The sequence below is a fragment of the Corvus kubaryi genome, unplaced genomic scaffold (assembly GCF_017639235.1).
Source record: "Corvus kubaryi isolate FWS band 111438036 unplaced genomic scaffold, C.kubaryi_AGA036_p1.0 136, whole genome shotgun sequence".
Taxonomy (NCBI): domain Eukaryota; kingdom Metazoa; phylum Chordata; class Aves; order Passeriformes; family Corvidae; genus Corvus; species Corvus kubaryi.
Window position 1 is genome coordinate 9,071,196 of NW_024580670.1, and position 15,462 is coordinate 9,086,657.

At 47.7% G+C, this 15,462-nt stretch overlaps 1 protein-coding gene across 2 annotated transcripts in view; it reads right to left on the reverse strand.

The window, feature by feature from the left end:
• MTMR14 (myotubularin related protein 14) overlaps window positions 1-15,462 on the reverse strand; it is a 31,540-nt gene that overhangs the window by 8,537 nt on the left and 7,541 nt on the right. For both annotated transcript variants that reach the window (XM_042016298.1, XM_042016287.1), the window contains exons 7-17: window positions 14,923-14,996; window positions 12,080-12,150; window positions 11,421-11,495; window positions 9,013-9,079; window positions 7,949-8,034; window positions 7,642-7,718; window positions 7,367-7,403; window positions 5,853-5,923; window positions 5,171-5,220; window positions 4,821-4,959; window positions 1,940-2,116 (exon numbers count right to left, since the gene is read on the reverse strand). In XM_042016298.1, coding sequence (XP_041872232.1) covers window positions 1,940-2,116; window positions 4,821-4,959; window positions 5,171-5,220; window positions 5,853-5,923; window positions 7,367-7,403; window positions 7,642-7,718; window positions 7,949-8,034; window positions 9,013-9,079; window positions 11,421-11,495; window positions 12,080-12,150; window positions 14,923-14,996 — 924 coding nt within the window. The remainder of the gene's footprint in view (window positions 1-1,939; window positions 2,117-4,820; window positions 4,960-5,170; window positions 5,221-5,852; window positions 5,924-7,366; window positions 7,404-7,641; window positions 7,719-7,948; window positions 8,035-9,012; window positions 9,080-11,420; window positions 11,496-12,079; window positions 12,151-14,922; window positions 14,997-15,462) is intronic.

The window sequence follows — 15,462 nt, forward strand, 5'->3', positions numbered from 1 at the left end:
GGTATTTTTATGTCCCTCTTTTAGGACAGCTCAGTTCCCCTCCCAGGCCCTGCTCACGTCTCTTGCTGACTTGGCCACCTGTTCACTCCAGAGCTCCCCTGACTGCCAGCACTTGGACTGGGCTGTTGACCTGAACTACCTGAAGGATACCTGCTGGCACTGCACAAGCAACCATTTTAACCACTGCAGCAGCAGTTGAGGAAAGTGTTTTGTTGCTATGGCCACGCAAACAGAGGATTATGAAGTCAAGTACAGTGGTTTCTTCATCTCAAGAGCCTTGGGTGTTGACCTGCCAGCAGCACTGCAGGAATAAAGGTATTTTTGGCATCCTGATCAGTCTCTGTGCTCCTGCTTATCCATCTTAGTACCACAATTTTTCAGGAGGTGAAGAGAAAATTTACCTCTTCCTTCTACCACAGATACAGTTCTCCACCCAAAATGGGACCCATTGTTTCCTTCAGGGCAGAAAATGGTGGCTGAAGGTACTGTGTTATCTACCAGACCAAAAACTACCACAGTTGAAACAGGCCAAGTGGAATGTCAAAACCTCTTTCTGGAAAAAACACACCACGCTTAGAACCCAGAAATTGCAACCCATGACAGTGTCTGATAAGGGAACCCTAACCCTCGCTATGGTGCTCTTCTGCCTACTCTTGTTTCTCCTCTTTGCTCTTGCAGAGCAGTCTGGCTGAAGCATTACAAGCTGCTTCTTCCCAAGCATTGCAGCAAGCTTGCTACCAGCAAGCACTGAACAGCCTGTCAGGCCTTGGGAATGGCATGGGACCACACACAGGAATTGTGGCGCTACCATTGTGAACAAAGCAGCTCCCAAGACAAGCTGTTTTCTTTCCAGTATTTTCTTCTCTTCTTGGGAGATTCTTTTCATCTTACAGAGAATGCAGAGGTGGGCCCCAACAACAACTCAAACCCCTTCTATTGATGTCTTTCCCTGGGGAGAACAGTTAGCATCATTTATGAAAACTGTCAGACACTGGAGTTTTTCTCTGGAATTAAGAGAAACTTGTTAAGAAAGTCTTATAAATTTTCAATGCTTTACTTGTTTGTCATTTTATTTTCCATATGATGAGAGAGTACTCAGATTTGGCTAGTGGCTGTTTCAGAAACACTAGAAAAAGACTCATCGGAAAACCTGCAGAGACTACACAAGCATTTGATGCTCTTAACAGCAACCTCTTATCTCAGAGTCTCTTTATTCCATGTTGCCCTAACCACATGGTGTTTGCTCCACAGGCTCTGTTCTTTTTTCCCTAGCCCAGCTCCCCAGTCAACTCTGCCCTATTGCAGTGTCACGCTCCAGAAGGGTGCCTCTGTTATGGCGTGAGATTAGGCTCAGGTCCAGGGTCCCCATGCCCCAGCAGGAACACACAGCCTTCCGGGCAGAATCCTTTGTGCTGGCACAGTGCTCGCAGCTTGCTCCCAGCAGATTCCTACCTCTGCTTGCTACCAGCACCCAGTTTTTTTTCCAACCAATCATCAGGAGGGTCAGCAGGTGAAAAGGGGGACAGTATAGATGCAGAGTGAGGTCTGCTTGATTTGAAAAGCTTCCTTTCCCAAACACCACGGCCATTTCAAAACCTGGTGGACGCGTCAGACAGAGAAAATGCGGTGAGCTGCATGCATGCAAGATGCAGAGATGTCAGAGCTCAGAGTTGAGGCATGCGCTGAGGACAGGCAGAACAGACAGCTGGCTGTTATCAGTACAGTTCCTTGCTCCTCTAGGGGCTGAGGCAGGAGTGTCTGTGTTTAATGGCCAGCACTTCAGACAAGGTCAGACTAGAGAGGAACAGGCCTCCTGAGGTTTGTCCACAGATACAAACACAGGTGCTCCAGTGTTTCCAGAGCTACACAAGTGTAGCCCTGCATTCCCTTTACCAGACACTCATTTTGCTGAGAAATGCTCTGCTCCATCCCATCTCACCTGGATCTGGGCACTTCTAGTGGGCTGCTTCCAATCCTCAGGAAGTTATCAGAATGGGTTGATGAGGAGGAGCTGGAGGACTTAACTTCAACCATTCCTGTGGAAGACAGCCTGTCTTCAGACTGCTGTGCCCTGCTCCAGAGCACGGCTTGCGGTGATGATGCACAGCTCTTCCTCCTGTGGGACAGAGGACGTGGGTGAGAAAGCTGACTTTTCTATGTACTCCAACTAGGAAGCCTTTCCACCACAGGATGGATTTTAGCCCAGCAGCTACAAGCTCTTGTTTCCACTGAACCCGCCCTCCTCCCTCCCAAGGAGTCATGAGTCACGGGTAACTGCTCAGTGAGGGGGGTACACTGAGCTCAACCCATCTTAGCCCATTCTTTTATAGATCACCATCCACGTGACCTGGAAATCAGAGACGGGAGAATACATCAGCCCACACACACACAGTGATTGCTTTGTTTAGTCTAGCAGCAAAAATGCCTTGAGCAAGGGGCCTCCCAGCGGGGAAAGACCATTTCAATCTGCTCAAACTCCACAGTGCGTATCAGCCCAGGTGGGCGTTTGTGCGCACCGAGGGCAACAGGGACACACCACCAGTGTTATTTTCCCTTTTAGCAATTCCCTTTGGGCACCACTGACCACACTTCTGACCACGTGCTTACAGCTGACAGTCACTCCAGATGTAGGTACACTTCAGTTTTCTCTCTGTCTATGCTGACAGCCCAAACTGCTTTGGCTTCTTTCCTAGCCAGCACATTCAGACTCAGTCATGATTCACTGTCCATTGCTGCATCAGGCCTTAGCTCACAGTACCATCCAACTACATGCTGAACAGGCACACATTTGGGACTAATTCACACCACTGCTGCTCCATGTTCAGAAGATTTTCCTTCTTATGTCAGTTGTTTAGTTCTGTTTTTCTCCCTAGAAGAGTCCCAAGAATTTCCTCCCCTCCCAAGACCACTGAACTGGACAAAGACCTCCCTATGTACAAAAGTAAAAAAGAAAAATTCTAAAGCAAACAAACTCAAGGCAAAAAGATGTTATTCCCCCTAAAACATGGAAGGGCATCTCAGCTTTGAGATCTCAAGCACTGTCAGCGAGTGCAGCTAAAGACAGGCTCATTGTACAGTGGAAAGCGCGATATCCTCTCTTCATTTCTTGAAGGGTGTCCACCCTCAAACATCACACCACAGCCTCTCTTAAGCATTATTCATCTCATGTTATCATAGTTGCCAACATCTCCAAGTACAGCCTGCAGAAACAGGTTTGAACAGCTAAAAATCAAATGCCTCTCCCTGCACAGAGACTGTGAGGCCACCTGTTTTCAGGGCAACACAACAAAGTACATCCCCTCCTCTCCCTTGTAGCAAGCCCTACGTATTCTCCAGACTACAGAGCCAGAATAGCTTGCAGTAAAACATCCATGATCAGTCCCTTCGCTGAGCACTCATGGCAAGGCTCACAATCTTCCCCTTTCCCAAGCTCATGCCCCCCAGCACAGCCCAAATCATCCCTGTGGAGCAGCTGCTAGCCCAATACAGCCTGATGTCTTCCACAGAAATAAAAGCAAACCAGAGTTAAGAAACATGTTACAAAATCCAGCCCTGATCCACACAAGTGCAGCTGATCTCCTCCAGCATGCCCTGGTCACTTCACATCTTGTGAAAAGCACACATAAGTTCTGTGCAGCAGAATCAAGCCTGTATGTCCTGAGCACTCAGAGCAACATAAATGCTTCCAGGTCACTACCCTGAAGCCCTGCAAGTGGAAAGTTGTTCTCTACTTGATGCAGTAGTTTTGATGTGGATAGGTAGGCTCTGTGTGTTAGAGGACTCCGTGTTGCTCACTTGGCAAACAGTTTGGGACTCTCCATCTCCATTTTGTGATTCTGAAGGGATATTCTCCCTTCCCTTCTCAGCACTTTAAATTGAATATACAATGTACTTTAGAAAGGCTGCTGCCACTAGCATGGCTGCAAGCTCAGTCCCAGAGGACTTCAAATGCCTCCAGCACAACCCAGATTTAATTTAAAATAATTGCAATATAAAATAGCCTCTTCACATGTGCTGAGGGAGAGGAGAGAAAAATTAAACTGAGAGGGGCAACCCTACAGCAAGGCTCTGAAATCCCCAAACAGCACCAGAAACTCCACAAGCAAGTAAAACACCTGTCCCAGAGTAGCAGAGTTGCCAGGCACCTTCCCCACTTCCAGACAGCCAGCTGCATCCCAGGCAAGTTTTATGTGACCTTCTATCAAGAGGCACTACTGAAAATTCTGTATTCTCCCCTGGAAGTGTCTCTAAGCAGTGCTGCAGGCAGGAACCTGCTTTCAGCTCACACCTCATGCTGGCAGAGGGGCTAAAATTTAGAGGGGATTCTTGGCCACCCAGCCCAACTCCCACTAACTGCAGACGCTCCCCCTGTATAATGTCTTTCATAAACTCTGATTAGGCTTCATTTTAGGGCAGCTGAACCATCTCTACTTTTCCCTGGGGAGGCTGCTGTCAAATGTAATTTTTCTGATAGTTTGGAACCATCTTTTAAAAGTAATGAAATCCTTTGTGGATGAAGTTTAACAGTGAAACTGGTGAAAATGAAACAAATGTGCTTTACTCTCGTCTATGTACAAACTCAGAAGCATCCCTGCAGAAGCCTGACAGCCTTTTAACATGGGGTGGCCTCCAGTTTTTGGTGCAGAAGCTCTGGAGTACAAACTGCAGCAAAGCTTCTGATAGCCAAATTCCTCCCCCCACTGTCAGGAATCCATGCTACAGAGAGCAGACCTGGAGGGCAAGACACTTCAGAAATATTTTTTCTATCAGGCTCAGAGCCTGCCCCTTTTGTTCAGCCCACTGAGTGGTTATCTCCTCACCATGCTGCTTGAGCCTGTGCTCCTGCTGGCATCAGCTCCACTGCTTCATAGGTAAAGCTCCCAGTTGCTCCAGGGGAACTTTCCATCCCTAGGGAGAAGTCACTGCTCAGGCTTGTGGTGCTGCCTCGGTCTTTCTGCTCTAGAGAAAAGAAAACAGAGCTACCTGAAGACCAGCTTGGTCTCACTGACTTTCTCTCCCTTTAAGCAATACACTTCCCTGTGCCCTGTTCTTGTGAGGCCCCAAAGACAGCACACCCATTTGGGGTCATCCTGAAGCTGGGAACCCAAGCTCACAAGCAATGAACCATTACCAGCACCCACGGGCACTGATGCTTGACAGCAGCACTCACTGAGCATGCAGATCTCTTCCAGGGTGAAGCCAGGTGGCAAACTCTTCCTTCTGGGGAAGGAAAGACAAAGTTACCTCAGGCACACTTCAGGGCTGTGTGGAGGCTGGCCATAGCCAGGTCTCTGTCACACACAGCAGATCAGAGCAGTGGGGAATTAGCTATACAGGGGCAGAGGAGAGGGGATGGGCCAGTGTGCACTGTCTGACTCCTAACAGTCCCAACCCAAACCTCCTATGCTTTGAGAAGGTGGCAACAGGCAACACTGCACATAATGTGCTTATTCAGAGCATCCAAGGCGGGCTTTGCCTCCTTCTGTCCCTCCTGAAATAATAAGGGTTTATGCTGGGCAGTCTGTTAAAAACCAGCCACCCCCTCTGTCCCCACCAGTGCCTGATGGAGCTTGCTGTGCAGCCTGCTTGAGCCAGAGCACACATCTCTGGGTTCATCCGTGCTAAAGCATCCACGGACAGTCATTAAGCAGAGAGCACATTTCAGCATGGACAGTTTTTCAGAGCACAACGTGGCACCTCACAAGCCTCGGCCCCGTTTTGCAGCCTTCAGAGTGCAGAATAAATTAAAGAAAACTGGGCCAGGACACCAGGGCTTCCATCTCCCCAAAGAAGCAGCACTAACAAGCTCCCTGGCTCTGTAGCCCATGCAGCAGCAAGCACAGGCTCCTTACCTCTGTGACTTCAGAGCAGAGAACTCCTCAGAGGTGATGTGCTTCAGAAAATTGAAGCAGAAAAAGAAAATCTGAGCAAAGGGAAAGAGAAGAGCGGTTCAGGAATGAACCCGAGGCTCCATGCAGCCTCTTATCTTGGTGAGGAGGTGCTGGCAGGAAGGAGATAGCAAAAAATCTGCAGCTACCAGCTTCCAGTGTGCCATGGGCTGCCACCATCCCATCCTGGGCCTTCTCTTCCATGTTAAACTGCCCCTCTGCTCCCTGCCACGGGGAGGCCCAGAAAAGAAGGGGAACAAGTCTCCTTATCAATGCCTTGCACACATGCTGCAAGCCCACAGCAGGTACTTATGCCATCAGTACAGAATGGAACAGAGATGGCAGCAGCTGCTTATACACTCAGGTAAGCAGCAAACCCAGCAAGACTTGCAGAGTTAGAGCCACATGCTCCACCTCAGCAGCAGACCTCTACCACATCTGGAAGCACGCGGTACCTACAGCGTTTGCGGCCCCAAGCTTGTGCCCTGCCACACCCCACTCTGCATCAATCACCCCACTGTGCCTCTGCCACCCCACCCACCCATGCAGAGCCGTGCCCTTCTCCTGGGAGAAGTGGGGAGCAGGAAGCGCCAGAGGCAGCCAGGCACCCCCTCTCCTGCTGCAGCTACTGACTCCACCCATGACCAAGCAGGCACCAGAGCAGAGCTGCCAGGCTTGAACACCAGGAAAGGAAGGAATAGGAGGAATGATACTAAAACAGGGATTTTGTACCCCTGAAAGATGGAAAATAGGCCAGGGTCCTGCCTCTGCTGTTTGAAGGCAGAAGATTCCTTAGTAAGGTGAGAGTTTGAGGAACAGGGGAATAGCAACAGAGTTAGACACACACCCCATCTCTTTTCTATTCAGAAATGATATTACACTATATTGCAACTATAGTCAGAGCAATCTTTTTTTGCTTTTTAACAGTGAAAGATTTTGAAGAGTATTAGTTCCACTAATTTTAAGTGCATCCCAGACCCGTATGTGCACCCACAGACACACCCCACCAAATTCACACACTGGAACCAACACAAGCTGCTCCATGAGCCTGTGATGACATGCAAGCCACACGCAGCTGCAGCACCCAGGCAGGATGGCTGGCACTCAGGACAAGCACACAAGACTATCCAGCTTTATTTTCAAGGAGTCACACATCCTTCTCACTGCTGAGCTGAACAGCAAGTCCTAGCACCCTCTGATGTGGGGCCTGAACACTAATGGCACAGGAGGGAAATGGGCAGGAGTGACCTCTCCCCCCAACAAAACTGTAGCCTGAGAGAGAAGCAACCCCACAACTTTTGCATCACAAAGTGACAGGGCAAGGCTCTTACCTCACATTTCCAGCACCTGAACAATCTTTTTAGAGCCTGGCCACACCACTGATACTAGCAGGAGCAGGCAGTGAACACTGCTACCTTAAACAGGTATCCTGAGAACACAAAGCAGTGCTCAGCCACTGCCCCAGACCCAACACTCACCTCTTCTCCTTTACTGAGTCGATCGACTAACATGTGCCTGGGAAGAGAGCAAGGGAAGCTCAGTCACATGCCAGAATCAGAAGAGTACAAGCTGTCAAGAATAGCCACATGACTGAGCCCTCAGGTAAAAAAAGGCATCAGCCCTTCTTGTCCCAGCTCATTGGGAGCTGCTCAAACATCAACCTTTGGCTGTGAACAAACATCAAAGATGACCCCTCAAGGCTTCTCCCCTGTTGCACAGGGACGCACAGGCAAGTAAAACTTATCATTCCTACCCAAAGAGAAACCAGTCATAGGCCACTGTCAGGTAGAGAATCTCAGATGGCTCCAGGGACGTGTGGATCAGCCCATCCTGCAAAGCAAAAGACACAGCCTTCAGGCAGCAGCCCTGGGAAGTGGAACTTGGGAATTCATGATCTGCTGAGAACTGTCACAGTGATCCACGGTACCCATCTTCCTCTACCTGCCTGTGACAGCATGTCTGAAGAAACATTAGGAACATTAACAGCTCCACCACCACTTCCTGGAGACAGTCACTCACCCTCCAAGCAATCAGCCCCAGAAGCAGAGCCAGGTACTCACAGCCCATAAGGAGAGGCGCAATAAGGAGATGAAGAGAGGTGTTCGATCCCAGCCGGAGATACAGTGCACCAGGAGCCCACTGTCATCTGTTCCAGGCAGGGGTAGGACGGAGAAGGAAAAAAAAGGATGTTGCAATGAGAGCAATGACTTCTTTATGGCAAATCTGTAGAGACAAGCTACTCTCTGTCCCCAAAGCCCAGACTCAAGAGCAGAGCTCAGCCAGAACATTCTGTCTTGAATGCAGCCGCCAACAAATTGCTCAGAGTGTCCTGGGTTGTCAGCAGCACCAGCTGATGTGCTGTCCTGGTCCTGACAGCTGCTCAGGACACAGAGTCATCAGGTATGAACATCACTTTACTACCCCGAACATACACCTACCAGCTGCAGCTCACTATCATAATTTATTTCTACACTGGTGAGAAAACAGCTCCAACTGAACATTTTTTCAGTCTCACTAACCTTCCTGCTGCACACTGAGCAGAGGCACACACAAGGCACAAACCCTACACCCTACAGAAAACCTGCAGTGTGTCCCAACACAGCTAGTGCAGGCAAGTGTAGCTGGCCATGCTGTCAGAACCAGCCACAGCTCCATCCATCAGTGTTAGGTCATGGTGCCCAGAGGGAATGGGATGCCACAAAGGGCAACAGACACTCTTCAAGAGTTGGGGTGTCCGTGATGAAAGGGGCTCTTAAACGGCACCAAATGAGATCCTGTGTTGGGGGGACAAAATACAGGTAACCAGCAAAACAAGAGCAAGAGTCAAAAAGGAAAGAAACAATGTTTCTTCTCTTCACATTTAAAGTGGTAAAACAGTAGGCTAAGTTTTCAGATATCCCTTCATGTTCAGGAAGAAAGGGTTTTCAAAGAATCAGCAAGTCTCTCTCTAAGATGGGAGCTGGAGTTCTGAGATGGTAGGACCATCACCCTGTTTTGAAGGGAGAGAATTAAAAGTGACTTCTGTATTGGGTGCTGATCCACAATGGCACTAATACCATCAGCCGTTCTTCCAGGGACAGTGACTGCTCCAGTTACGCTGCTGGGAGCAAGGTGTTTGCCTTACCATCACTATTGATAATGGAGATCAGCAGCTTCAGGTAGTTCTGTGTCTGTTGTATGAGGTCCCAGCTCTGCAGAAAGAGGAATGTTGATGGTAAGGGTCTGCCCACAGCAAAAGGCTGCTCTGCAGTTCAGAGCTGCTCTATCCAGAACAGCAGCAAAGCAGAAATAACCACATGGCCATTCCTCAAAGTGACACACTTCCCCTTTGTATGAATCTCCCCATCCTCTGCAAAAGGCACTCTGGGACAAGATACCAGGTAGGCAAATAAAGCATTAAAGACCATCTCTACTGTCTTCCTGGCTGGAAGAGGAGCTGCTTTGCCTGCAGCCCCAAAGCTCCAAGCAGCCCATGCTCAGAGCACTGACCCACTTCTGCCCACGTGCACTTTACCAAGTGGTTGAGCCACATTCCAGCCACGTGTGTAATGCCAGCAGCATGATGGGATGTGCAGGCCAAGGCCAGCAGCCTGTTTCCACAACCCAAGCACTTTGCTCAAAACTCTGTGGTCCTTGAAAATGTCCCTGGCTGGCAGAGGGCTGCTGGCAGAGGGCTGACCTTCACCCACCCTCTGGACAGGCACTGGACTTCTGCAGTATCCCCCAAGTAGCAGCAGAACTACAGAAGGGCTCTGAACTCAGAGAACTCCAGCACTACAAGACATACAGGTGAAAAACATCAGAACAAGCCCAAGCTTGTCACTTGACTGTCACGTCACGAGAAGATGCAGGGAATTTCAGTGGTTTGATCAGAATCAGAACTAGCTCAAGGGAAATAAGACAGCACTGGCAAGGAAAAAGCAAGAGTTGGACACATTTCATGGCAGAAATGTTGGTGGTGTAAGTGACATGTGACCATAAGCAACAGAACCCTCACTGTGTGCTTGCATGTGTGCACATCTGTGTGTAACCACACTGAAGACTAGCGTCAGACAAAGAACATATTGCTCAGCTGTGAGGCCTGAAGAGCCACAAAAGAGTAGGGAAACAGGGAACATAGTCAGCCTGCAGAAGAAAACCACATAATTACAAAATCTTTTATCTGCCCAATTCGATCCATCTTCCGCTTATTTTAGAAGGCATCATCCAATTATCCAGTCTGATCTCTATACCACGAACAAGAAAGTTTTCTTCAGTTGCCCCAAGTACAGCCTGAAGCTTGCACTTGGCAAGATCGTTGCCCAGAAAAGCATCTCAAATAGGGGTGACAGCTCATTTCTCCTTTGGCAGCATGTTCCAGCAGATTATCCTCAAAAATAACATGCAAGACTGCTTTTCCTTATCTGAAGGTCTGATTTCAGATGCAGATATTGCTTCCTGTGCAGCCCTTCTTCCCCAGAGTCAAGAGTGATTTAGAATTAGTATTTTCTCCTTACAAATGTACTTACACATTAATCAAGTAAACCCTCCATCACCTTAGTGATTAGCTAAACAGACTGAGAACTTTCGCTTTGAGTGAAGTATGTTCTCCAGTCCTCAAATCATTTCTGCATCTATTTATTACACCCTCTTCAATTTTTAATATCCTTTTAAAAATACTGGCTGTTCAGTATTCTAGTGAACAAGTTTCTAGCCACACACAAGCTGTAGTTCTATTAGTTCTGCTTCAACTTTTCTGTGATTCTGCTTATGCTGGCACTTGAACAGTATTTACATTACTGACAACAAACACTGGCACAGCACAGGGAGCTCTGTGGTTCTGTGGTGCTTCCAGCCACAGGGCACAGTAACGTGACATGCTCCAGCACAGTCAATCCCCACAAAACCTGGTAGATCCACTGATGTGTGAAATGGAGCACACTAATCAGTAGTATAAGGTGATACTTCCTGGTGTGAACAAAGGTAAACTTTGAAGCTTGAGCAAACAGAAGAGTTCAATTACTGTTTGCCATGCTGTCAGCAATAAGGAGTGGAGATCTGCCATGGCTGGTTATGATTCCCTACTCCTCTCCCATAGGAAGGCACCTTGCACACCCATGAAGAAGGTGCCCAGTCCCTCGGCTCTGCTCACAGAGGAGAAGGTTGACCTCTCTCAAGACTCCCCACAGCCAAGGAAGTCTGCCCAGGGTAGGCCCGTGCCGAGCTGAGACTGAGAACAGGTAACACTGCTTTCTGTTTCCTGCCTTGTTCCTTACCTTTGTTAGTGACCTATCTCCCTAATGGATTGCAAATTTTTGGAAGCTACACCAGAAGGCTTGACTTTACAGTCAGCTGCCTCAGGGCACAGCAAGCCATGGAGCTTTTGGGTACAGGATTTCCACTGCTGTTCTGAACTGTCAAGCAGCCTCACCCCCACTGAGATGGTATGAAGTGAGCCAGATTACAGCAATAGGAGCAAGTCAGATTTCAAATCTCTCCTGATCCTTCCTGAATACATCCCTGACCTCCCACAGAGACATCCACTTTGCTCACCTGGTACTCGCTCCAATCAATATTCAGAGACTGGGTCAGAGAGACTGGGATACTTAAAGGAGCATCTACATAGTCCTGTAAAAAACCCAAACACAGTTGGTCAGAGGAAAGTCATGACTTGAAGGGAATGAGTTCCAGAAAAAACCAAGACAACAAATGCCACATGGTGCATTACAAAAAACCCAAACATCTCAGCAAAGCATCTTTGTATGCAAAATCCTGAAGCTGTAAGAATAAACTCAGACTCTTGCAAGGACTAATGGACAAGTGGAGCTTTTATGTCCTCCCAACAGTGAAAGTTGGGCATATTAGTCTCTGAATTTCTGCAGGACTGCCCCACTCAACCATCTCCTCAGCAGGAGACAGAATATGAAGAAAGAACTGAGAACTGAGGCTATCAATGAGATCAGAATTCAAAACTGGGAGCAATCCATACCTTCCATGAGAGGTCAATCACCCTACACTTCAGGATAATGATTCATTTATTTTACATATGAATCAATAATTTAGTACATTCCCTATCTGTTTTGTTTGTCCTGTTGATTTCCTCCTTGTGATCAGAAATAGGCCCATGACATACACACCATCACTGAGGAACTGGAAGGCAAGACTTAGGCCCAGTAAAACACAAAGCTCTCAGTTTTGTAACACCCATGTACCTGTTTCCAATTAAATATGAGACCTTCAGCTGTATAATCCCGGTCTTTGTAGTCCTTAAAAAATTCACAGCCTGCAAGAAAGAGAGATAATGAACAACGATTCAGCTAACTGGTATCTAACAAGTGAAGTGCCCTGTGGGACTAGGAGTGCTGGCAGCCCCAGGCTCCAGAAATCCAAACCAATCAAAACTGCTGCCTGTGGGAAGAGAAGAGCAGTAATCCTTAGTACACTGTGCAGCACGGCCTCCAGCAACAACAGCCCAGGGCACTTAGCAGTACAGACACTCACACAGCAAAGGGCAAACTCCAAACACAGCAAATGGGGAGCTTGAGGGATTGATTTCATTTTTTCCCCGAACAAGAGGTTTCAGCAAGGAGCTATGTTTTGCAGGGCCATGGACTTTTGCACAGATCTAAGGCATCAGCTTGACATGCTGAGTGAGAAGGAACCACCAAAAGAAGGTGTTGGCAAAGGCCTGGAGAAAGCCAATTTTCAGAGGGCATCTGCTGCAGGTAACAAGAAATGGCTCTGTTAGAGGTGGCTGTGATTTCTCTCACATTTCAGTCTTCTCTTTCAAACGTGGGATTTACCCCATCTGAAGGAAAGAGGTACAAAACCACTTCCAAGCTTTTCCCCAAGCTCTCCCCTCCTGAAATGTGTCCTTTGGCTTGGCCCTTCTCAAACAACTATTTAAGTCTCTGCTGCAACCTGCAGTCACTTAGTCACAGCTGAGCAGCACCATTAGCACTGCAGCTGCCTGCAGGCTACACAAAACACCTCTCCCAGTGTGCTGTACACACCTCAGCAGTGCCACAGTGCCCACACTACCCAGATACCCCTGTGCCAGGCACAGAACACGGAGAGAGATTACCACCCTGCAAGTCACAAGTAACTTCAATGGAAAAAAAAGCCAAGAATCTTTGTGCAAGGATAGGACTAATCCTCAAATATGCAGTCAGGACACAATCTGTCAGTTGAGATTTAACTCCAATTAAACAATGACTTCATGCAAAGAATGGGGGATTATGGCATAACTGCTGGCATCCACAAATACCAAAAGCTTCTACAGATACCCCATTTTAACCCAAGTCCTTCACTCTAGACAGTTCTTACTCTTCGCTTGGTAAAATCTGTCTGGATGCCTGAGCACAAAAAGTGGTGGTGAATGGAGCTAAATCCAGTTGGTGTCTGATCCCCAGGTTTTGTGGTGTTCCTCAGGGTTCAGTATTGGGGCCAGGCCTGTTTAACACCTTTACCGATGATCTGGATGAGGGGATCAAGTGCACCCTCAGCAAGGAGTGGAGTCACCAGCCCTGGAGGTATTTAAAAGACAGGTAGATGTGGCACTTGGGGACATGGTTTAGTGGGAGCCTGGGCAGCACTGAGTTAATGATTGGACTCAATGATCTTAAAGGTCTTTTCCAACCACAACAATTCTGTGACTCTGTTTGGACGCTGTCTTGCTCACCTAAGGTGACAGTATCTTAGAATAACTTCAGAAACAAATTACAAAACAAAAATTCTTTCAGTGCAACCCTGGAAACATCAATAAGAATGTATCACGGCATTTGGCCAGTCACTAGAGGGGTTGCTGATCCTTAGATGTGTATGCCTTAGATTTAACAGAATGACAACATTTCCCCATGGACCAGCACTGCTGAAATCAGGCAATATCTGCAGGGAGTGTGTGCAGTTTAATAAGGTTTACCTCTAGCGTGGCAGTGAAGAGCTGCTAAAAGAAAGCAGCTGTCCCAGAGGGCACAAGAGGAAGGACCATCACTGAGTATTGCCTACCACATGCAGATCCCCATACAGAAACAACTCTGCAGCTTAACTCTATAGTCACTTCCTCTCCATTCCTTACAGCACTACAGAAGACCTGTGTACACAGTCTTTCTCGTGTTCCAAGTCTGGTGACGTGCGCAGCAGCAACATATATCTGTGCTACATACTATAGAAACCAGTAAATACTCTTACTTCTGTATACTTTGGCAACCTGCATGCCAAACTCAACAGAAGTCTTCATGCAGCTTCTCTGAATTGTCACTAATTTCTGTATAAAAGGAAAAACACCTTTAAGAACGTGTTTAAGAGCAAAAACTAGCAATCAAGGAAAAGTCTGGGTCTGGATCATTCACCACAGTTTTTTTGGGTTTTGTTTTTTCTCCTCCTCTCCCTTTCTTTGTGCACTAGGGAGAAAGAAGAGTCGGCAGATGGACCTCAAGCACAGCAGCCTTGCATCTGATCCTGTTGCCAAGCCTGACATCAGCAGGCAGGCAGGAATATTCAGTTCATCTGTAAAGAGTGCAAGTGACCCAGCAGTGGTTGCTAGGCACAGAGATGGATATAGCTGGGGAGACAGGCTGCGAAGGGCTGCCTCTGTCATACACTGCAGGCTCAGGTGAACTGTTCTGCTAGCACTGAGGATTTCTTACAGCAGAGCTCTGGAACACTAGACTAGAAATTACCCTTAAGAATTGGGTTTTTACATAACATAGAACAAGATACATATGTTGCATCAGGTGGTAGTTTGGAGTTACAGTGATGTCAAAGGCCATCTTAACCAACTCCACCTCTGGGACTTTTCCTCCGTGCTTGAATTAATAAGGACTGCTGAGAAATTATTTTGCCACCTCAAAGAGTGCCTAATGCTGACTCACACTGCCAGAGCATCCAGGTTCATTGCACTGTTCTCGGTTTAAAAGTTTTTCTCCAGAGGGAGCATAGGAAACATTTAGCAAGTCATGGTCATTTACATATACACACACAGAGTTATCTCCCTGTCCCCAGAAACGGATTGTCACCTGTCCCTTGGGAGTCCCTCTGACCATCATTCCTGTACCTGGATATGGGATGGAGAGAAGCGTGAAATCAGCATAACGTTGAGCTTTGTCCACCTTCTCAGAAGACGTCACACTGCACAGGACAAGAGGAGAACAGCAGATACTTACAGAGTGTTTTTCACACAGACACCAGCACCCAAAAAATTATTTGTTGCATCTCCCTGCGCTATGACTTGACACAGTAGTGAGCAGGGGCAGAACTTACTCAACACATCCACATAAATAGGTACAGCCCAAAATCACTAAAGCTTTTCTCTGAGACAAGCAGGAGAAACATCTCCCTCTGTTCCTATACACAAGCAGAGGGCTCCTTTGCTGTCTCCCTTCTGAAGGGGTGACTATCTCATTACTATAAAGCTGTACAGGGAAAAAGCCACTCAGACTGCAGAAAACAGAAGAAAGCAGTTATGTTGCCCCCATTGATAAGAGTATTCTGTGGCCTAAAACCTTGGTGTTTTCTTTACAGAATCAACTAACCTACCCTGCTATAGAACTCTTCCAGGGACTGCTCCCAGGATGCTGAGTGCATGCCTGACAGC